Here is a 23,672-nt window from a genome sequence, read left to right as displayed (position 1 = left end):
GCCATTTTATCTGCTTAGCCTTCCACAGGTACCATGGATGTAATTCTGAAGCAAAATTAGCGTGCCTAAAAGATATGTTGAACTTAGGGCCAGTTGCCATCTTTCCGGGAGAGTGAGGGGAATGTTTTTTTTTCTTTTTTTGTGTATACATGTTCATTGTGTTAACATGTACAAATGTAAAGTATGTCAGTTGTTGACTTACAATGAGAAAGGAAACCTTAGCCAAGTTGCATAAAATTGGTCAAATTAGTTTTCAGCCAGCACAGAAGCACTCCTGCTTAAGCTTTTAGAGCAAGATATAAGGGAATGGAAATATTAAGGGACAGCTCATATATCTAACAAGAGGTTAAGGCTTTGCAAAGACATGTATTCAGTCACACAAATTATTCCTGTGTCTAAAGATGTGTGCAAACTTTACTGTACACACATACAATACGCATCTATCTCTGACAGATATTATCACCGAAGTAAGGGAGCTTTCAGAGAATACTTCTTTTGTGCAATCATCCTGCCTCATTCACAAGGTTTTATGTGTGTGCATGTCCACACATGTGTGTGTGTGTGTGTCCAGATGATGTCATATTCCATTTGTAACCCTCCCATATTTCCTCTCCACTTTTTCCATCTTTTTTCTTACTACAGAAAATCCATTCAGGAGGAGAGGACGAAATACCTGCACATTGTCCTTAGACTGGAAGCGCTAAAAGCCGTCTGTCTGGAAGCACACTTACTCTAAAGCTGCTTCAGGACTCTTGACAGACAATGGTCATATTTGAACTAGGGTAGCCAGGTGTCCTACTTCACAGAAGACAGTCCTCTATTTGGGGGATCTGGCAGAGGCCAATCATCTGTTTGAAAGTGTCCTCTGTTTGATGAGGTGTCCAGTCCAAGTGTGGTATAAAGTCAAACAAGTGTAAGGAGGGCGGGAGTGCAGAGGCCTTGAAGTTGCCCATCAACAGTTAGCACCTGAACAGCAGACTGAATATACACAGAGATCACGTCATCAGTGTTCTCCACAATGGTGAGATATATTGTATTTCTATTTAAATTACAGTTAGCAGTTCAAAATTTTCACATATTCATTTTAAATATAGAAATATTATGCGAACTGGTATCCTCTTTTGTGTCTTTTTTGGGTGATCTCTTTTCTCCTTTTTGGCAATGCACAAGCAGTGACCCTAATTTGAAGAAGAACATGACAATTTCAAAATGCTTTCTGGAAGGGGTTCCTAGCAAGGCCAGTAGGACTAAGAATTTAAATCACAATGCCTGAGGGAGCGAGGAACAGAAGCACGTGAACTGCTGCTGTTTCAGCAGTGGCGCAGCCCAGATGTAACTGAGCTTTCTGAGAGCAAGATAAGTACAAGCAGGCCGCAGCTTCACAGTAATGTGGAGTTTATCATCTTTCTGGAAGCACTACTGAGCCAAGTGGGAATACTGATAAAAACTATGCGAGAAGCTCAGGAAGAAAGACCCACCAGACAGCTGCAGGGAGGTAAGCTTGGAAAGCTGGCCAAGAACTGTAGAGACCCCGGATAGGGATACATCTGGAAGGAAACCAAGGGAATTGGTCTGTCAGGTAGTGAATCAAAGTTTTCAGCTGCTGAAAAGCACTGCACTGAAGACAAAGGCTGGGAGTGCACCTGTAAAGGTGCCTCGGAAGAGCCATTCTTTGTAGAAAAGCTAGTTTCATGGTAGCTGGACAATGAAAATAAAATCCAGAGTGGACGTCGTGCAACTCCTCTGTGAGGAAAGGTTACTGCATTTGAGGCTTCTTAGTTTAGGAGGGGAAGGCAAAGAAGGGGGACATGATGCACATATATAAAATTATGCATGGTATGGTGAAGGTGGATAGGGCTTTTCCTCCCTGTCTCCTAATACTAGAACCTGGGGTTGTCCAATGATGCTGAATGGTTGGAGATTCAGGACAGGGAAAAGCAGCTATGCAGTTTACATCCACAATATGTAGTGATGGCCACCAACTTGAATGGCTTTAAAAGGGGATTAGACAAATTCATGGATGATAAATCTATCCATGGCTACTAGTCATGATGGCCATATATTACTTCCAGAGTATCAGAGTATCAGATATCAGAGGCAGTATGCCTCTGTACCCCAGTTACTGGGGAACACACGCGGGAGGATGCTATTGCACTGATGTCCCACTTGTGAGGTTTCCATAGGCATCTACTTGGGCATGGTGGGAACATAATGCTGGACTAGATAGGCCTTTGATCCAACGTTTAAGAGTGTACATGTTGAAACGTACACACAGCTATGTTGATGTGAAATGAGGGAGAAACTACAACATATGTCCCCTAAGGCAAGCCAGGAATACTTATGAAGTATCTAGGTTTTATTCTGGTTTTAGTCTGGTTGTATTGTTATACTGTGGTTTTAATGTTTTATATATTTTATATTGTTTTATTGTGTGCTCCTTGGTTTTAATTTTTGTGAACCGCCCAGAGAGCTTTGGCTATTGGGCGGTATAGAAATGAAATAAATAAATATAAATAAATAAATAAGTTTTTTGTAGTATTTATTTTTCACCATCAATGAACCTTGCCAATAATAGCTGTAGATATGGTAGTGTTCAGTAACTACATTCACATTAGTATTCATACCTTAAAAGACACCATGACATAATATACCCGATGAGTTACTCTATACTGTAACATGCTTATCAATGGAATTCTTTTTCCATTTATTTATTAACACTACATTATAGACTGGTAAAGATAAGGCCATACACTAACCATTTCCAACTTTAGCTATGAATTCTCTACCATATCATTGAGGGAGCTCAAGGATCCCACTCTTTCTTTAACATGCATAGATAGAACATACTGCAGAACAATCACCTCTTAAAAATGTGGTAATTGTCCTCCACCATGACAGCTAATGTATCCAGTTGCTAGGCAGTCATAAGGGCTGTTGAGCTGTTTAATTAATTTAAAGGGAGGTGGCTATATAGGCAGGGATCCCAAGGAAAAGCTATAAATTGTACACCACGCTTCCTGGAGCTCAGAGGTAGACTGTTCTCCTTTTTGACCCTCATCAGAATTCCAGCCTTCCTTGTTCGGAGGACCCAGCCTCTGGCCCTCTGGGTTCAACGCCTGTGTTGTTGAACCTCATCTTCTTATCAATGGCAAAACTATTCTATACTTTTGAAACTCCCCTAAGAATAAAACATTTGCTCTGGGATGGAGAGGAAACAAAGGTTTTCCTAGGAATGGTTAACGTGACTTTTGCTATGACCCTAGAATTATTGCACTCCAGCTGTGCAGCATTTTTTTCCCATCTGAAGCACTATATTATAGTAGTCATAATAAATATAAGGCTGTGATCCAAGCAATCTGCATATGCAAGCCAGCCTCATGATCAACTATGTGTGTTCGCAATTCCATAGCCAACAGTTGGAAAGGCTGAAGGCTTAGGACTGTGTTCACTCCACAACTAACTTATTCCAGAATATCGGGATGCCAGATTGCAACTCAGAGAACTGTCCTGTCCCTTGAACAGTTCCAGAGCTCATAGCTACCAAACTGTGTCACTGCACCTCCGATACTGTTGTTAACCCTCAGACCCTCTTGTGGGGCAACATGAAAATCCAATTTGGTCCATCAGTTAAGTGGGAAGCTGGACATGACCTCTGGGAGGAGCAGAATGTGAATAGCCTTAGCTGCATTCCCATTTGCAAATAGAGCTGTTAAGATTTGCGACCTAGCAACCTTACCAGAATAGCCCTATTAAATTGGGTAGAACTGTTCAGGGGCTATCCGTTTGTGGTCATATAGGGTGAGAGCCATGAATCCCACAGGAAAGAATGCTCCTGTGGGAATTGACACCATTGCTAAGAAACACAGTCAGCATGACTGAGTAAATGAATAAACCAGCTTGTAACTGATTGTATTTACATGAGAGAAAAATACTATACTTTGTGGGAATTATCAATAGCCTGACAGCATATGCTTCACGATGAGATCAAAACTGCCAGCATCCAGAACAAAGAGTGGTTATGATATGCGATGTATTAAGATCAATAGACTAAACAGAAGAGAACTCTCTAAGTCCTACAAAATACTTGTGGGTTTTCCCAGTGTCTTTAAGTAGATTACTCATGAGTAGAATACTTCAAGATTGCAGCTTAAGTAAAAACATTTAAAACAGGAAATTCAACACTGGTGCAATGATTGTAAACATTCACATCCCCGGCTTTCTGCCTCCAGTGCCATTATAACATTTTACTGTATTGCTAACCAAATGCAGTGTTTTGCAAGAGTTTGCTGATGTTGCTGCTGGAACAGAATGTCCATAGTTCCAGATGATGGCATTGTAGGGTGGCTGTGTGTCTCCTACACTGCACAGTACAATGCTTTGTTTGAAGGGATCCTCTCTTTGAAGGGCTGTCCACTCCAACTCCGGTTTAAAGTTAAGGACCTAGTTAGCAGCAGGGCAGCACATAGGACACCATGTCAGAGTCTTCCCCACTATGGTGAGATGCATTGTATTTCTATTTAAATCACAAGTATTATTTCTAAATTTGCATCTATACATATAAATTATAGTTACGTGTAAATTAGCATGTAGAGATTTTATGCAGATCTATGTCCTGTTTTGTCCTTTTGGGGGGCAATGCATTCCCTGTTTTATTGGTGATGCACAGCAAAGGCTCTTCATTGAGGGTGAAATTTCTACATGGAAGACACTACACCTATGCATAGATTGTCATGTTTGACAAGCACATATCAATGTATTGTGGTCCTAGTATTGACTTGCTGGAACAGACCCAAGGTCCACCCAGTTCACTATTCTCTTTCAAATAAAAGCCAACCATGTGCCTCTGAAATCTCATGAGCAAGGTATGAAGGCTTCCCTTTCTTGTTCGTCTGTGGTATCTACCTGTCTATCTATCATCTACTGTCAGAGTCACATGGCTTCTGAACATAAGAATCCATTTAGCAGTCATGGCTAATAAGACCTAAACCACACATTGCTTCAAAGGCAGGAATGTGTGCAGCTCCATCTTAGCTTCTTTGCGGTAATGGAGCCTTTAAAACAAATGGATCAGGCACAGTGGGCCCCGATCCAGGTCAGGACTGCCACCCAGGAAAAGGGTTCAAGTCCCTGTACTCCCCCATGCTAGGATCCCAAATGGAATTGGGGTCCCTGTGCTTACGTACCAAAAAAGCAATGTGTGCTTTGGCCCTAACAGTTGATGCACCCGTCCTCCCTGTATAGTAGCTTATGAAGCCTTCTAAGGCTTTTATGACAGTGACATTTCCGTAAGAATTACGCATTGTGTGAAGAAATGCAACTTCTTTGAGTGAAGAAGTAGATGCACCTGGAGGTCGCTAGCAACCTTGCCCCCCCCCCCGTGACAGTGCACATTGTACAACCGACCTGTCTGCTGCAATCATCAACAGTGATAATCTACATATGGGTTACAACAACACCATTAAGAAAGGGCCACGGGCAGTGCATATCCCTCCTCATGTAAGGTTTCAGACCATATATGATTATTCCTCAGAAGCTCCTGTTTCTCCGGTTATTGCACTAAAAAAGTATAAAAAGCAAATGCTCTTAAAAATATTGCTCTCTTTTTTTTTTTTAGCAGTTTAATCTTGAATACATCCAAGAATAATCCTTTCAACATCTCTGTGTATCTTATCCTACCACACACTCTCTCTTTTCTTCCCTCCCCTCTGACACCTTAGGAACCGCTGATGCAGAGGTAGGCAATGTGGTGCCCTCCAGATGTTTTGGACTTCAACTTCCATAAGCCCCAGCCAGCATGGGCAATGGTCAGGATTACGGGAGTTGTAGTCCAAAACATCTGGAGGGCGCCAGGGTGCCTGCCCCTGCCTTAGTGGGTCACCAGTTATTCCCAACCTGGAAGTGCCTTCTGTGCAAGCATTTCATCAGGTGTAAAGCAGCGCTTAGGAGCACACTATTAACGTACAGATTGCTAAAGTAGATATTTACAGAAATATCCAGGTCTACCTGCAAAGACTTGCTTGGGGTTTTGACAATGAAGGAAATAAATTGAATCTTAACAAAAACTCTTTGTTCTCCCAGATGGCTTGTGGTCTGAGTTAACACAGTGGAAGAGAGGGGGGATGTAAACCAGGCATAGTAAAGGATCAATTACGCTTTCAAACTCTGCCTGTAAATCATGTGAAACTAGGCAAATGTACATTCCATCTGCTGCAGCAGTACTATTTAAGAGGGCACATATATCTGAATGTAGTAGCATGAAACACCCACGTACATGCATATGAAACGTGGCTACATGCCTCTATTACTTGTTCAGACTGACTGGCCTTTTAAAAACAAATGCAAAAGGACTAGGGATGTCTATTGCTGGGAAAGTCAGCCCTTTGGGGGCTCACCAGAGTTCTGCGGTGTGTCCAACTCAGCTTGCATTTGTGGGTCGAGCTGTGGGTTTCCCCCGATCTTCTGGGGACTTTTTGCATATATTTTGGTGGCTGGGCAGCTTCAAACGTTCTTGGAGGAAACTGATTATCTGGACACATTTCAGTCTGGTTTCAGCCTTGGTTGCCCTGACTGATGACCTACTCCGGGTGAAAGACAGCGGGAGTGCTACCCTGTTGATCTTCCTGGATCTCTCAGAGGCTTTTGACACCATTGATCATGGTGGTTTACTGGATTGGCTCTGCAGGATGGGAGTTGGGGGCACTGTGCTACAGTGGTTCCGCTCCTACCTGCAGGGCCGATTCCAGAGAGTGGCACTGGAGGATTCCTGTTCTACCCCATGGCTATTAAGCTGTGGGGTTCCACAGGGTTCTATTCTATCCCCCATGCTGTTCAACATCTATATGAAGCCATTGGGTGAGGTCATTAGGAGTTTGGGGGTGGGTTGTCACCAGTCCGCTGATGACACTCAGCTCTATTTCTCCTTGTCTTTGGAGTTGGCTGAGGCGGTGAAAGTGCTGGACCAGTGCCTGGAGGCTATAATGGGCTGGATGAGGGCCAATAAACTGAAGCTAAATCCTAACAAGATGGAAGCTCTGTGGATTGGTGGTTCCTGAGTCCAGGAATTGGGTAAGCGACCTGTCTTGGATGGGGTTGCACTCCCCCTGAAGGAGCAGGTGTGTAGCTTGGGAGTACTCCTAGATCCAACCCTGTCATTGGAAGCCCAGGTGGACTCCATGGCCCAGGGTACTTGGGCCAGCTTCGGCTGATCCACCAGCTACAGCCTTTCCTGGACACGGATAACCTAGCCACAGTAGAACATGTGCTGGTAACTTCCTGATTAGACTACTGCAATGCACTTTACGTGGGGCTGGCCTTGAAGATAACTCAAAAGTTGCAGCTAGTGCAAAATGCTAGACTGCTGACCGGAACATCTCATAAAAACCATATAACACCAGTTTTAAAGGAATTGCACTGGCTGCCAATACACTTCCAGTCAGAATTCAAGTTTTGGTGATGACATTTAAAGCCCTAAGTGGCTTGGGACCTCGATATTTGAGGGAACACCTCTCCCTATATATGCCTGCCCGAGGACTGAGATCTGCTAGAGGGGCTCTCCTCTGCATCCCACCAGTGCAAAACATATACTATGGTGGGATGTGGGAGAGGGTCTTCTCTGCTGTGGCACCTCAGTTGTGGAATGCCCTCCCCTTGGAGGCCTGACTGGCACAGACATTGGTTTCATTTTGGTGTCAAGTAAAAACATGACTTTCCACCAAAGCCTTTGCTAAATGCATTCCTTAAAGTAGCACACTGTTGGTTTTACTGTTTTAGATTTTAATTGGTATTAGCTTGTGTAATAGTTTAATATGTTTTTAGGTGTTTAAATTATTTATTGTTTTATACTGTTTAAATTGATTTTATCTGTACGCCGCCCTGAGATCTTAATGATGTGTGGGTGGGATACAAATGTTTTAAATAAATAAACAATTTTGTGTGCGTTGGCCTCAATTTGCACAAGTTTTTGTATTTGTGCAAATTACGGCTGAAATTGGGTAATTTGCGCAAATTGAGGCCATAATTTGCACAAATTAAAAAACACTGGAAATCTGCTAGCTGGCTGACTTGCTGTAGGGTGAGTTGGGCCAGCCAGCAGAAGATGAACCAAAGTCCATGGGGCCGAGCCGATGAAAGCTTGTCAAGGTCCACCCCCCGGCCAGATTCCTCCAACATCCCTAGAAAGAACTACAGCTGATGGCCCCACCTACACACCAGACCAAACTAACATGTTGGAGGGCCTATCTGCACAGAGGCCTACCCACACACATCCCAATTCTCCATTTTTCATTATGTACAGTATACAGATGCACGTCTCGAGTATGTATGGGAGAATATGGTTGGTAGCTGGAGTCAGGGTGGGTTTCCTCTGTTTACTGATGCTGCCTAGACCAGATGCAGTTTGCAGTGCAAAGTTCTACCCCCCTCTCCTGCCCACACTATAGTAACAGAATGAAAGAGTGGGGCTTCCTTCCTGCCATGGAAGGCTTAAAAGATACACCAGCCAGAAAGCTAGACAAGAAGTTTCTTTCTTTCCTCTTCAACAGGAATAGAACAGGAAATTCTTGACTCCACCCAGATACAACTAAGTCCAGTGCCACCTAGTGATTAAAGTATATAATGACACTATCCACTCACTATCCAGATCTCAACTTTCTTCTTTCCACTGGCAATGCCGCCAGTCATATTCCAACTTTCCATATTTACCAGGGGCAATGATTTATCAGGAACACTGGTTCCCGTTCCTGGTAAATCATTGCCCCTCTTTTGTTCCTGTTTTTTTGCTGGGGGGAGCAGGCAAAAACTTGTTGAAAAATGTACTGTGAGTTGGTAGGGTTGTCATTGTCATCATTTGGGACTCAGGTCCTTCCCCAGGGTCCCTAGAAGTTAAATCTCTGAATTGAGGGGGATATATCTCACCTCTACTGCACATGCCAGTGACTGCTAAGAGCACCAGGCAGAGCAGAGGCTGCCATTTCACACACTGCCACTCCCCCCAGGGCATATTTGGAACTGTTGATAACCTATTGCAAGGCATTTTTTTTTTTAGTAAAGCCTTCCCCAAGGCTTGGTGCCCTCCATATGTGTTGGACTACAAACCCTATCATCCCAACCATCATAAGATGATGGGAGCTGTAGTCCAACCTATTTTGTGGGGGATGCCAGGCGGGGGAAGGCTGTAGTAATTCTTTTGCCAAAAGAACAAACACCTCCTTCACTTTTTTATATCAGTGGAAGACAGGGGGTTACAAAATAAATTAATATAGCATCCTAAAGGTGGAGGCTCCAGCAATGTAGAAAAGTGGTGGAGAGGGCTTCAGGTAGTGACACCTTGAGAACTGGGATACTAAAAGTGCACCCATATTTTTATCTGTGGAATGTTGTGGAAGCAGGGATATGGGAAGTGGAGCAGGGTGGGAAATGCAGGAGAGCAGAGGGAGCAGAGAAGGGGGAGATGCTGCACCCTTTTAAACTAGGTTATAAACTAGGTTAGGAAAGAGAGGCAGCTAATACGTCTGGGGTCACTGCTGCCTTATGTGAGAAGAGGACATCATTGAGAATTATGGCAGCTATTCCATTCCCAGGCACCTTCCTGATGTGAAGTGGTTTGTGCTGGTACTGTGAGAGAAAGTCGAGAATTTTGAGACTCTGAGAAAAGAATTCCTAACCAATAATCTGATAACACTGCCCAGCTTAATAGCATCTCCCTAAAGGAAATCAAAGCAGGCATAGCAAAGCAGTTGCTATTTACTTTCTAGGGTCAGCAAGTTTTATACTAGCCCCATTAGGATCCCTGGCTCTATTCTTTTAAGGATAGAACCCTGGATCTAACCTCCCTTCCTTGCCTCTTATTTTAGGTATTCTGATTCTGCCCTTGAAGGCTTCAACCAGGCTCCCAGGGTAACCCCCCCTTCTCATCCCAATGGGCTATTATTGATGCTGCATATCCATTCCTGCCTCACCTTCACACCCACCAGAGAGTTCTTCAGAACCCAACTCCTTGACATTTGGCCTTTTTTTGGGGGGGGGTGCTCCTTATCACACCAGGTTCTCCATCTTTAAGGAATAGCAAAACAACATGCAAAGCATGTGTTCTGCCACTAAGCAATGGTCCTCCATAGTTCACGATGACTTCTATAGTTCAATAATTGTAACTGATGCTAGGATCTGTGCTTTACTTTATTTGCGGTTGAAGTTTTAGGAATTTCTAAAATCAGTGTTTAAAAAACAACACCATAAGCCTTGATGGGAAAGATCAGGTTTGATGGGAAACAAAGGGTTGTATCCAACTGTGGCTTTCTTCATACAGAGCTTTTATCCTGCGATTGAGATTGCTCCTTCACGGACGTTTGTGGCTCTGAGATTGCTCCTTCATGGAAGTTTGTGACTCTTTACATGACACCGTGTCCCTCCAGGGCATCTCCTGCACTAAATGCCCTTTGTTCTGTATTTAAATAGATTACACATAATGAGCTATCAAATTACTCCATTGTCTTCTGCTTGAGTTCCCTCCATGAAAAGAGGAAAAGTGGCAAGAAGAAGAGCAAGATCAAGGGAAGACTCAGATATGGGGAGAAGGAGGGTAATTGGGGAGCGGGGAAAGGAAGTGGGTGAAAAGGGGAGTCGTCATGATTCTGCATTTAAAATGGAAGCAGAAAGCCCCATTTTAAATGAAGGATTTTAGGCTGGTGTAGAGATACTCTGTGTCATTCCATTGACGTCATTTCCATGTGTGAAGGTTTCAGGCCTACAGAGGCAAAGGAAAAAGGTCAGGCTTAGAGGCCTGGAGTTTTGTTGGGAGGGGGATCCTTCAGAGGAGTAGTTTCAGTTTCCCAGTTAAGTTTCACTTCTTCAGGTTTGAAACAGTACTATTGGTTTTGAGGGAGTAGAGTATAAAAAGACAACAAGAGAGCCAGTAAGAACAGAATCAGAAAGACCAGAGCCTGAAGAGGGAAGTGGAAGAAGCAGCTTAGAGGAGTCTAAGTACAGCTAGGGTAAAGGAACTTGCATTTTGCAACTTTTATTTTCGTTTAAGGTCTTTTGTATCATTCAGTTGTACTGTGTAAATACCTTTAGTTGTGAATTGTTTGCTTTGATTTACCAGTAAACTGTTGTGGTTAAACCCTGGGTCTAGAGTGTCAATCACCCCATGTCTACAGCCTAACCCCCATGTTATTGGAAAGGGGAAGGTTAAAAGAAAGAAGGTGGGACTCTTAAGGAGGCAAGAGATCCTTAAGGAGTTGCTCAGAGGGTTCAGGCCATAAGGGGAACCCTGATACCATGTCATTTCCATCAGTGAAACTAGGAAGGAAGGTGATTTGCCCTCTCCAATGCAGCCATCCATGTGCCCTCAAAATCTGCTTTGGAGGGCTGAGAACTCTTCCAGAGAAGACTTTTGTGCAGTGCAGAAGCTTCCAGCAAGAAGAAGAGAGAAAGTCCCATTGCACTAGCAGATGTCCACTAGCACAATGTCAGATTTAACCCAATACCTTTAATAATATTATGCCCCTCAATCACTAGAGAATTGCAGAGCTTGCTTCTATACATATTTACTTAGAAGCTGGTCCCTCCATATTCAATGGGATTGATTGATTGATTGATTGCATATCTATCCCGCCTTTTTTCCTCTTGCAAGGAACCCAAGGCGGCTTACATTCTCCTCCTTCTCCTCTCCATTTTATCCTCACAACAACAACCCTGTGAGGTAGGTTGGGCTGAGAGTCTGTGACTGGCCCAAAGTCACCCAGTGAGCTTCCATGGCCATGTGGGGACTAGAACCCGGATCTCCCAGATCTCAGTCCGAACACTCTCACCACTACACTACACCCATAGGTAAGGAAGTACAGGAATGTAAGTCAGTAGAATTTGATGCCTTCATACAAAATTTGACTAGATCAACATAAGCAAAGTCAAAATTTAACTATGGAAGTTAAGAAGCACATAATCGGATGGTGATCAGGTGGCTAAGGTCTTGAAAAATGGCTATGTTATATGTGGATTTGTCCTCCAAGTCAAGTCAGCCATTACCATGCCCTACATATCACTCAACCCACTCTGGATTGCCCCTATACTATGCTCGTCCAAGGGTAAAATTGGTGGTATAACAAGGATACCACCAATAAAGGATAAACAAAACAAAATATATAACCAGAGTGAAGCAGTCATATAGTGACACAAAGAATTATTAATGACATTTTGACAATAGCAGTCTCTCTACATGGGATAATATTATTAATCTGGAGATAAACATATATTTGTTGTCATAATTGAAAAGACAGATGATATTTGTACATTTCAGTAAAAAATGTGGGTCAGAGAGGTTTTAGGAAAAAGAAGCTACTAGTAAGGGAAAATGAGTAAGTGTAAGAAGGATCAATTAATTCTGATCCTACACATTCTTTCTCTGTAAGGGGATTTTTCCCCTCCCATGCCATATCATCACAAGCATTACACCCACTTGCAAATATTTAAATTATGCCATCATTTACGTCATACTCTAATTTAGCCTGTTATTAAAGGTAACACCTTAACTACAAACAGTGCAAATCGTAATGGAAATCTCCTCCTCAATAGAACATTATAGCCCATAAAAATCTCCTAACGGCCTAATTCACAAACCAGTTGAATCAGCTAATGCAAAATATCCTTTCGATTCCTATCATAAATATAATGATGTGCCCAATTTTCTGGACCTAGCTTAAACAATTAGTGCTGGAAGAGGAATCATACAGGAAAAAAAAACCCAATCTAGTGTTATGTTTGACACCTGTGCAAAAAGCACTTCTGTGGAGGAATCATCATGCAATCTGTGTGGAGACTGTCATACATGAATGTGTGTATTTGGTGTTTGCACACAAAATGCACACAAATTATGTCTGTGTAGCAGTTTTGTAAAGGCTGAAGCAGTGGAGGCTGGTGACTCCATTGTCAGTGGGAGGGTGATGCCAATCCACCAGCCTCCATTGGGCTGAAGTGACCATAAACCAGCTTAGGGCTGCTATCTTATGTACACTTACCAGGACCAAGTCCCACTGAACACAATGGGACTCACTTCCAGGTAAACATGCATAGGATTGCACTGTCAATCCAAATACTCTGGCTTAATTACTATGGAGTATTTATGCTGTCCTACACCTGCAAGTTGACCAGAAGATAACAGGCCTGCTTGAATCAGGTAAAGCCTTTCACATCATAGGGTTGTGTCCAACTGCATCCATTTGCCAGCAGAACACAGCAGATTCCCCCTCCCCACTGCACACACCCCAAATCTGCTCCAGAGTGTTCTGCTCTCTGGAGCAGATTTGGAGAGGATTCAGGGGGGTTGCAGGGGGAAGGAGAGGAGGGGAAAGTCTGCTTGGATGGAACACACTGATAATGTCAGCACTGCAAGCTGCTGTTAAAGGTACAGCTCTGGTGGCCAGTTTGAAAAATTGACAACCCTGTGCAGCATGAAGTGGGGGAGAGAGGGGGAGAGAGAGAGAGAGAGAGAGAGAGAGAGAGAGAGACTGCTCCATATCTAGAACAGATTTTGGAGCGGTGACCACAAAAAATAAAACAGTAAAACAATAAAAAGATTTAAACATCACAATAAAATTATACTTGTTTAAAAACACCAATAGAAACCATGAGTGGTCAATTAAGGAATGCCTCCTGGAACACTGCTGTTTTCAAGAGGCACTGGAAACAACAGTGTTGGTGCCTGCCTGACCTCCTGGGACAGGGAATTCCAAAGAAAGGGGGCTGCCATGCTGAAGGCTCTTCTCCTGGTGGGCTCCAATCAGGCCATAGGTCCATGTGGAACCACCAGGAGCAAGCCCTCCAGTGACCACAGTGACTGGGCAGGTTGTTAAGGGAGAAGGTGCACTCTCTCAGGTATCCTGGCCCCAAATTGTTTAGGGCTTTGTACACTAGATATAGAAGTCACTAGTGGATCTTCTCTTCTTTTTTAAAAAAGTTTAAAAAAATGTATGACAGACATGACTCTGTCACCAGCCTGGACAGAAACCCTTTTCAAATGTTCAAAGATTGTGAGTAATCAACCTGTGGAGCAGGGGAGCTGGACTGTGTCCACATCCCCACTCCCAGCCACCATGAGCTGACCCAGAGATCAGAACCAGCCTACCTGCATTGTAACTTCTATTAAGGAGAGCTGGCAAGTTGTTTAGACCTTCAAACTAGTACATGGAGGTCAGGAGAAAGAACAGCGTGAGTGATCCCACGCCCTACTCCAAACTCCCTGCTTTTACACTGGTTTTGAACGTTTGAAAGGCCGGAGCAGGGGTGTTGTACCTCTTTCGGTCCAAGAGCGAAATTCAATTTCAGGGAAGCTCTCAGGGGCTGCAGTCCAGTGGTGAGCAGGGCTACAGGCAAAGGGGGCAGGGCCAAAACACCAACAATACCAGCACGTTTTAGCTTAAAGCTCCTGCTGCCGGTAGCTAAGCCTTAGCAGAGGCATTTCAACCTTTTAGAATGGGGGGAACACTGCACAAAAATCAGGAGCCCACCAAACAATTGGCAGACAGGAGGAAGGGGGTGGCACCAAAGGAAGGGGGTGTAGAGATCAGGGGAAGCCCAGGGGGCTGGATTGGAGAGCAGCTGCCAGTCAATGTCAATAATGCTGGTCTAGATGGACCAATGATGTTACTCAATATAAGGCAGCTTCCTATGTTCCTATGTCTACTTGGTGATACCAGGGATTCAACCTGAGACCTTCTGCATGCAAAGCCGGTGTCCTACCATCGAACAGTAGCCTATTCCTTAAAGGAACAGAGTGCTCTCTCATCAGCTGAAGCCACCCAAGAACACGATCTCAGAAGCGCATCACCATCTCCTTTCCTAACAGGCACTCTGAACCTTTAACAGCGGAGATGCTTGACACATGCTGCATTCCACCATAATTGCAGGTTAAATATTTCATTGTCAAACAGCCATTTATGAGCCCCTATCAAAAAAAGAGAGGAAGGGATGAATCCTCATGACAGAAAACAGGTTTCCTTCATTTTTGTGGAAGTCCCATCAAGACAAAGGGACCACACATTTAAAATACGGTTCACAAATTAAAAGTTGCAGCTCTCAAACAAGTTACTTCAGAGTATTGGCCAATAATCATAAGAACAACTTCTCCAACTCCCTCAGAAGCCAGTTTCCGAATATATTGCCATGAATGTTGCCCTTACCTTTGCGGAGTGCATATGCTATGGTTAAGGTCCAACACATCCATAAGATTTTTTTAAACATCTTGACCTACAAACAATGAAAACACAAAATAAAATAAATACTTGTTGTGGTAATTATATAGATTTATAAAATTAGGGGGTATTTTGTTGACTTCATTCTAGCTCTGTAGACAAGATGTCAATGTCCAAAGGCTGATAATATCCAAAAGTTAGTTACTGGTTTCATGAAATGAGTTCCTTGACTATTTTCCTTGCTTATGCATTTTAGAAACAGACCTGAAACATTTAATCAATGAATCAATGAAATCAATCAATTAAAAAGCTTTTAGGGTGCAATCCTATGCATGTTTAGACAGAAAAAGGGCCTATAGAGCCTTCTCTATAGAAACCTTCCAGCTAGCATGGAGCTAGCTGGGGCACGCTAGGACTTGTAGGCCTTTTCTCTGTCTACACTTGCATAGGATTGTGCCTTTACTCAACTAAAAGAGTACCCTCAATCCCGAGATCTATCTATTTGTCCGTCTATTCACGCACGCACACACACACACACACACACACACTGCAAGTGGGAAGCATCATCTTCAAGGAGGCAGTCCTTCTTTCCTAACACATACGATAGAATGCCTATTCTAAGATTATGCCTGTTATGACCAATGTATTCATCATCTAAAAAAATATACAAATGGAATTAATCAATGTATTAATCAGTTACAAGTCACAGGACCAATTAACTAAACCTGCAATCCTATATGCAGTTTTGCATATAGGATTTTTGAACAGAGATGTATGGGAGTGTTGTGTAAGTGGGGATGACAGCCCCACTTCAAAGATTGCTATTGTCACTTCAGGTGCCCCACATCACCACCTTTAAAAGAGTTTGAAACCCAGCCTAGTTGCCCCGTCTAGAGCAGTGACAGAAATTATCTCGTATAGGGAGAACTTAATCAGGACTGCTTAAGTCAGAGATAGGCAACCTAGTGCCTTCCAGATGTTTTGGACTACATCTCCCATCAGCTCCAGCCAGCACAGCCAATAGTCAGGGATGATAGGAGATGGAGCACAAAAGATCTGGAGGGCCACAGATCAGGAAGTTTGACTTAAGTATCTCAAGGAGCCAGCATTTCTGTATGCAGCCACCATGAATCTGGTCTGATTCTGCCTGACTCAAGGAGTCCTGTTCCGACTATCCATCTTCAGTTATCCCAACCCCGATGACAAGAAGCCTCATCTATTCACTATGCTGCCTGGATCTTGTCCTTAAATACAGTCTAAAGTTTATCTTGCAAACCATACCAGGTCCTGATCTTAAAGTGACACTACACCAATTCTCCCCTTCATGGATCACTGCCTTGTTGTGGCGAAGGGGCTTGCGTAACTCAGTGAAGCCATAAGCTATGCCGTGCAGGGCCACCCAAGACGGACAGGTCATGGCAGAGAGTTCTGACAAAATGTGGTCCACTGGAGAAGGAAATGGCAACCCACTCCAGCATTCTTGCCAAGAAAACCCCATGGATCGTATCACAAGGCTAAAAGATATGACGCCGGAAGATGAGCCCCTCAGGTCGGAAGGTGTCCAATATGCTACTGGGGAAGAGCAGAGGGTATTTCCAAGTAGCGCCAGAAAGAGTGAAGCGGCTGGGCCAAACCCGAAAGGACACTCAGCTGTGGATGTGTCTGGTGGTGAAAAGAAAATCCGATGCTGTAAAGAACAATATTGTTTAGGAACCTGGAATGTCAGATCAATGAATCAAGGTAAGCTGGAGGTGGTCAAACATGAGATGGCAAGATTGAACATCGACATCTTGGGAATCAGCGAACTAAAATGGGCAGGCATGGGCGAATTTAATTCAGGTGACCATCATATCTACTATTGTGGGCAAGAATCCCTTAGAAGAAATGGAGTAGCACTCATAGTCAACAAAAGGGTGGGAAAAGCAGTACTGGGGTACAATCTTAAAAATGATAGAATGATCTCAGTACAAATCCAAGGCAAACCATTCAACATCACAGTAATTCAAGTCTATGCCCCAACCACTGAGGCCGAAGAAGCTGAGGTTGATCGGTTCTATGAAGACCTACAACACCTTCTAGAACTAACACCAAAAAAAGATGTCCTCTTCATCATAGGGGATTGGAATGCTAAAGTAGGAAGTCAAGAAATCACCGGGATAACAGGCAGGCATGGCCTTGGTGTACAAAATGAAGCAGGACAAAAGCTAATAGAGTTTTGCCAAGAGAACATGCTGATCATAGCAAACACTCTTTTCCAACAGCACAAGAGGCGACTCTACACATGGACGTCACCAGATGGTCAATATCGAAATCAGATTGATTATGTCCTTTGCAGCCAAAGATGGAGAAGCTCCATACAGTCAGTCAAAACAAGACCTGGAGCTGACTGTGGCTCAGATCATGAGCTGCTTCTTGCAAAATTTCGGCTTAAATTGAAGAACATAGGGAAAACCACTAAACCGTTCAGGTATGACCTAAATCATATCCCTGATGAATATACAGTGGAGGTGAGGAATAGATTTCAGGGATTAGACCTGATAGACAGAGTGCCTGAGGAACTATGGACGGAGGTCCGTAACATTGTTCAGGAGGCAGCAACTCAATCCATCCCAAAGAAAAAGAAATGCAAGAAAGCAAAGTGGCTGTCTGATGAGGCTTTACAAGTAGCTCACGAAAGAAGGGAAGCGAAAAGCAAGGGAGAAAGGGGAAGATATACCCAACTGAATGCAGAGTTCCAGAGAATAGCAAGGAGAGACAAGAAGGCCTTCTTAAATGAACAATGCAAAGAAATCGAGGAAAACAACAGAATGGGAAAGACTAGAGATCTCTTCAAGAAAATCGGAGATCTCAAGGGAACGTTTTGTGCAAAGACGGGCATGATAAAGGACAAAGAAGGCAGGGACCTAACAGAAGCAGATGAGATTAAGAAGAGGTGGCAAGAATACACAGAAGAACTATACAGGAAAGATCTGAATGTCCCTGATAGCCATGATAGTGCGGTCACTGAACTTGAGCCGGACATCCTCGAGAGTGAAGTCAAGTGGGCCTTAGGAAGCATTAGTAACAACAAAGCTAGCGGAGATGACAGTATTCCAGCTGAGCTATTTAAAATCCTAAAAGATGATGCTGTTAAAGTGCTGCATTCAATATGCCAACAAATCTGGAACACTCAACAGTGGCCACAAGACTGGAAAAGGTCAGTTTACATTCCAATTCCAAAGAAGGGCAACGCCAAAGAGTGTTCAAACTACCGCACAATTGCGCTCATTTCACATGCCAGCAAGGTGATGCTCAAAATCCTACAAGCTAGGCTTCAGCAGTATGCGAACCGAGAACTACCGGAAGTACAAGCTGGGTTTAGAAGAGGCAGAGGAACTAGAGATCAAATCGCCAACATTCGCTGCATCATGGAGAAAGCAAGAGAATTCCAGAAAAACGTCTATTTCTGCTTCATTGACTATGCTAAAGCCTTTGATTGTGTGGATCACAACAAACTGTGGCAAATTCTTAAAGTGATGGGAGTACCAGACCACCTTACCTGTCTCCTGAGAAACCTGTACGAGGGTCAAGAAGCAACAGTCAGAACCAGACATGGAACAACCGATTGGTTCAAAATTGGGAAAGGAGTACGACAAGGCTGCATATTGTCACCCTGCTTATTTAACTTATATGCAGAGTACATCATGAGAAATGCCGGGTTGGATGAATCAGAGGTCGGAATTAAGATTGCTGGGAGAATTATCAACAACCTCCGATATGCAGACGATACCACCCTAATGGCAGAAAGCGAAGAGGATCTAAAGAGCCTCTTGTTGAGGGTGAAAGAGGAGAGTGCAAAAGCTGGTTTGAAACTCAACATTAAAAAAACTAAGATCATGGCATCTGGCCCCATCACTTCCTGGCATATAGAAGGGGAAGAAATGGAAGCAGTGACAGATTTTACTTTCTTGGGCTCCAAGATCACCGCAGACGGTGACTGTAGCCATGAAATTAAAAGACGCTTGCTCCTTGGGAGGAAAGCTATGGCCAACCTAGACAGCATAGTAAGAAGCAGAGACATCACCTTGCCAACAAAGGTCCGTCTAATCAAAGCTATGGTTTTCCCAGTAGTAATGTATGGCTGTGAGAGCTGGACTATAAGGAAGGCTGAGCGCCGAAGAATGGATGCTTTCGAACTGTGGTGCTGGAGAAGACTCTTACGAGTCCCCTGGACTGCAAGGAGGTCAAATCAGTCCATCCTAAAGGAAATCAACCCTGAGTGCTCATTGGAAGGACAGATACTGAAGCTGAAGCTCCAATATTTTGGCCACCTAATGCGAAGAGAAAACTCCCTGGAAAAGACCCTGATGCTGGGAAAGACTGAAGGCAAAAGGAGAAGGGGACGGCAGAGGATGAGATGGCTAGATAGCATCACCAATGCAATGAATATTAACTTGAGCACGCTCCGGGAGAGAGCGCAGGACAGGAAGGCCTGGCGTGCTATGGTCCATGGGGTCACGAAGAGTCGGACACGACTGAACGACTGAACAACAACAACAACACCAATTCTCCAGTTACCTACAGCACCCTATTATATTGTTTCTAAACAAATTCTTTTATTATTGTACAGGGAATACCAAAGAAAATGCCATTAATAACAATATTTCTAGATAGCAAAAGCAGTTTTACACTTATTGATTTTGACAACTGTTGATTGTAAGCTTCTCCTTCTAAAATGCAATCCTTCATGGTTTTCCCTTGTAGGGATAACATGGAAAATATAAACTGTACATAGAATTTGAAACTTTGTGGCAGTGTTTGTCGATGAAAACTCTTGTAGCTGCTGCTCTTAGATATCTATTATAATAATGAAAAGTTGTTTTTATAACCAGTGAATATTGTAAGATAATGGCTACAATCTAGCCCACAGTTATGCATTCTTAGATCCCATTAACCAATGTGAAGTAAACGTGGGTAACTTTGCTGGACTGCAGCCATCATTGGAGTCCATTACATTATGTGCGTTGATTCTCTTGAAAGAAGGTACATGATGCAAATGTTTTAACAATGTCAGCAATGACCAATGATCTCTATGTAATGGCATGAGGAGCACTAAGAAGGAAAAGAGATCAGATGAGGTAGTAATACCTAGATAACCAACAATAGCTGGTCACCATCTAATTCTAGGATTTTTTTTAGTGGATAATGATACTTTTCTTTCCAGAGATTAAAAAGCGTGGCTTATAAAATCTGGCTACTAACATTTTGGTGGAATGTATGGTTTACGTGTAGCAAAAGTTCATTTGAAAACTGCAATTGAAAACATTTGAAAGCTGCAATTTCAACCAAATCCTATGTAAACGTAAATCCCACTGAGTTTAATGAGACTTTCTTCCAAATAAGGACACACAGAATTGCAGCCATGCAGTGCAAGCCTATGCATGCTTATTCAGAAATATCCCTCTAACTGTGCAATCCTATCCATGTCTACTCAAAAGTTAGCCCCACAGAATTCAAAGGGGTTTACTCACAGGTAAGTGAGATTGCAGCCTAAATTCAATGGGTCTTAGAGTGCTTCCAGATGAGACTTTTGTCCCACCATTGTCCTGTTTCTTTCGCGGAATTTAACTGGGGGGGGGGAATCATCTTCCACTCGTAGCCCACTCCCGTATTTTGCCACCATGTCTTCCATCCTTTTCCTTCTCACAAAAAATCTATTAAGGAGGAAAAACCCACATCATTGTTTCAAAATGCCTTCTGATTGTTAGCAGTAGGAGCCCTCAGTCTGGGAGCACCCTTACTCCCACATAAGTGTGGACAGGATTGCAGTGTTTGTTTCAAATCAACAGTTGAGTTCATGTGTATTATCTAATGTTATACAGAGTAGAATCTCAGAAGATTACTGGAATTCTGGATGGGTATGTCCCAAACTCAAACATCATAATAAGCAGTCTGGGATTCATTCCAAATTAGGAGAATGATTCAAAAAGGAATATATAACATCTCAGATTAGTCCTTTTTGATGTGATTGCCTTGAAAATTATAATTGTGTCATAGCATCCATTTAAAGGAGTCTGGAGTCCTGGAGTACTAATTGCTACAGTCAGCATTTCCATATACAGAAGTTGACCTGATCTATTCATATCAGTGGAATTTTGTCACTGACTTCAAGACATTAGCTAACAGCAAGAGTTACATTTTACCTTTTTTCAGCATATGGGAAACAGAGAGAGCAAGTTGCAAAAGACCTGTGCAGGCTGCAGAATTGGGATTAAAATGTGCAGTGGATGAAGGCTGGTGGCTCCAGTTTCAGAGGGGCCGTGATTCCATTCTGGGTTTTAGTTAGAACCAGCCACAACTCTAAAGGTGCTGTCCAAGGTGTTACACCCCATCCGCAAAATGGGTTCAGCACCTTGGATATCACCTTCAGAGCTCTGGCTGGTTCTAACTAAAATCCAGAATGGAATCACTGTCCCTCCGAAACTGGAGCCACCAGTCTCCACTGAAAATGTGCTGACACATACTGTACTGAACCATCACATGTAAATTAAAGTTTATATGGATCAAAATGAGTGTGATGTTTTAAAAAGTTCTATCAGAGAATAAGAATCTTGACGCTTAACATCAGAGCTTGATCTCTACATCATTTACAGGGCACTCACCATACAGGCTGGCTATGGGTAATTACATGTCTTTGGTAATCATTTGCCATTGGTAGTAACTATGGCTATTATATTACTACAGAAATCTTAGGGTGCAATCCTATGCATGTATAGAGATTAAAAAGTCCTACAACTCCCAGCATTCCCAAACCAGACTTGCTTCCTGGGGAAGGCTGGGAGTTGTAGGACTTTTTTTTCCTTCTAGGCATGCATGTGGTACACCCTTAGTTGAATAATCACATGAATTTATTTGATAAATCAGTTAATCTATCATTAAAGTTGTATACATTTCCAATATGGGTAAAAGCAATATTTTTCAAGCAAGAAGCATCCTTTTTTTAATCTTAGACAATGTGTTGTAGCAGGCATCCTCTTACAAGAGGCATTCCCCCCTTTGTGAGAGAAAAGAGATCATGCCTCTTTGAAGATAGTGTTTGTCATGTACAATATATATATATATATATATATATATATAGAGAGAGAGAGAGAGAGAGAGAGAGTCTGCTGCCTGATTAAATAGTAGCACCTATTTCATTGATTAAAAGATTTTCATAGATTAATCTAACTACCTGCTCATCAGACACACTTGCTGAAGTAACTGTCTTGGCACTTCTACCTCTACCTCCTGATACCCTCCTGATGCGCGACATGGCAAACCCCGGTAAGCACCCTCCCCCCCCCAGCACAACATGATGACCCCCACGGCTAAATGAAGCCATAAGGGGCTGTCGTGTTGTGCAAACCAGGTACAAAAGTGTCCCTGTTCCTCCTTTAATGATAGTCAGTTGTGGGAGACACTCAGCCACCAGCAAACAACTACCCAATAAGCCACCGCTATATATAGTTCCGGCGCTGGGTCTGCTTAGGGTTTCCTGCCACTTGCCCTCCCTCTGGGCTTTGGCTAGCTGCCTTCCTTTCTCTGAGCATTATCTGTCTTACCATCTCCTATTCTGTTAGGTCCAACTCTGCAAGAAACGCACACTTGTGACAATAGAAACAAAATTACAACACATCTGTTCTGAGAGATGCCAGATGCCTAACACCAAAACAAGAACCAGGGCCATAGTTCTGTTCTAAAACCAGGGGTTTTACAGCCTTCCTATAGTGTCCTCCATCACTCATGCTGGTTGGGGATGATGGGAGTTGTAGTCTAACAAACCTGGAGGGGGAAGAAAACATGATATGGAATGGAGTGAAAGTAGGATGAGGTAAGATGAGCCATAAAGCAGAGGAGTGAAGAGAAAGAGGCCCAACTTCTTCCTCTGGATTGAAGTTTAGCCATGATGAAAGCCGATAGGTATGGGGCACTGGCAAAAAATGATGGTGTTTCAGAAAGCACTGTATTTACATTCATTGCTAAGCCTAGAGTTCCAGTGTAATGTGACTAGAATTGCAGAAAACATATAATCCGCATCCATCAGTGTCATGTAGCATTAGTAATGCAGTGGTACTTAGTCTGAGTTAAGGGAAGCCTGCAAACCTAACTGATTTCAGTAACAAAAGGCCTGGTGATATAAAACCAACTTTCTCCTAATTTCTGTTTCCTAACACTGGAACGTCCAAAGTTAAGCCAATTAGCTGCCTTTTGTGCTATCTTCAGACTTCTGTGAGTCAATCCAAAGGCATTCCTTCCTGATGGAACAAGTCGTGGCATGTCTCTCCCAAAATTCTGTATGGGTTTGCCAAGTTATGACACTCAGTTTACTCTGATGTTCTGGGGTGCTATATCAGCATTTGGGAGATGGGCTCTTACTTTTCATCTTTTGTTATGTTAGCCCAAAATGACAACTCCCTTCTCGGAGAGAACTGACTATGCGTAATATTGTTGTACACCACCTTGATGGCTGTT

The 23,672-nt window shown here is 43.1% G+C and overlaps 1 protein-coding gene across 1 annotated transcript in view; it reads right to left on the bottom strand.

Moving 5' to 3' along the window:
- The window catches only part of VCAN (versican), a 193,032-nt gene that overhangs the window by 154,643 nt on the left and 14,717 nt on the right, over nt 1-23,672 (bottom strand). The window contains exon 2 of the mRNA XM_084833608.1: nt 15,171-15,237. Within this exon, the coding sequence (XP_084689734.1) occupies nt 15,171-15,231 (61 nt within the window). The 5' untranslated portion in view covers nt 15,232-15,237. The remainder of the gene's footprint in view (nt 1-15,170; nt 15,238-23,672) is intronic.

This window comes from Heloderma suspectum, chromosome 2, assembly GCF_057233095.1.
Source record: "Heloderma suspectum isolate Gila_16-S chromosome 2, 16-S_ref, whole genome shotgun sequence".
NCBI classification, from domain to species: domain Eukaryota; kingdom Metazoa; phylum Chordata; class Lepidosauria; order Squamata; family Helodermatidae; genus Heloderma; species Heloderma suspectum.
This window is presented reverse-complemented; position numbering and strand designations above follow the sequence as displayed.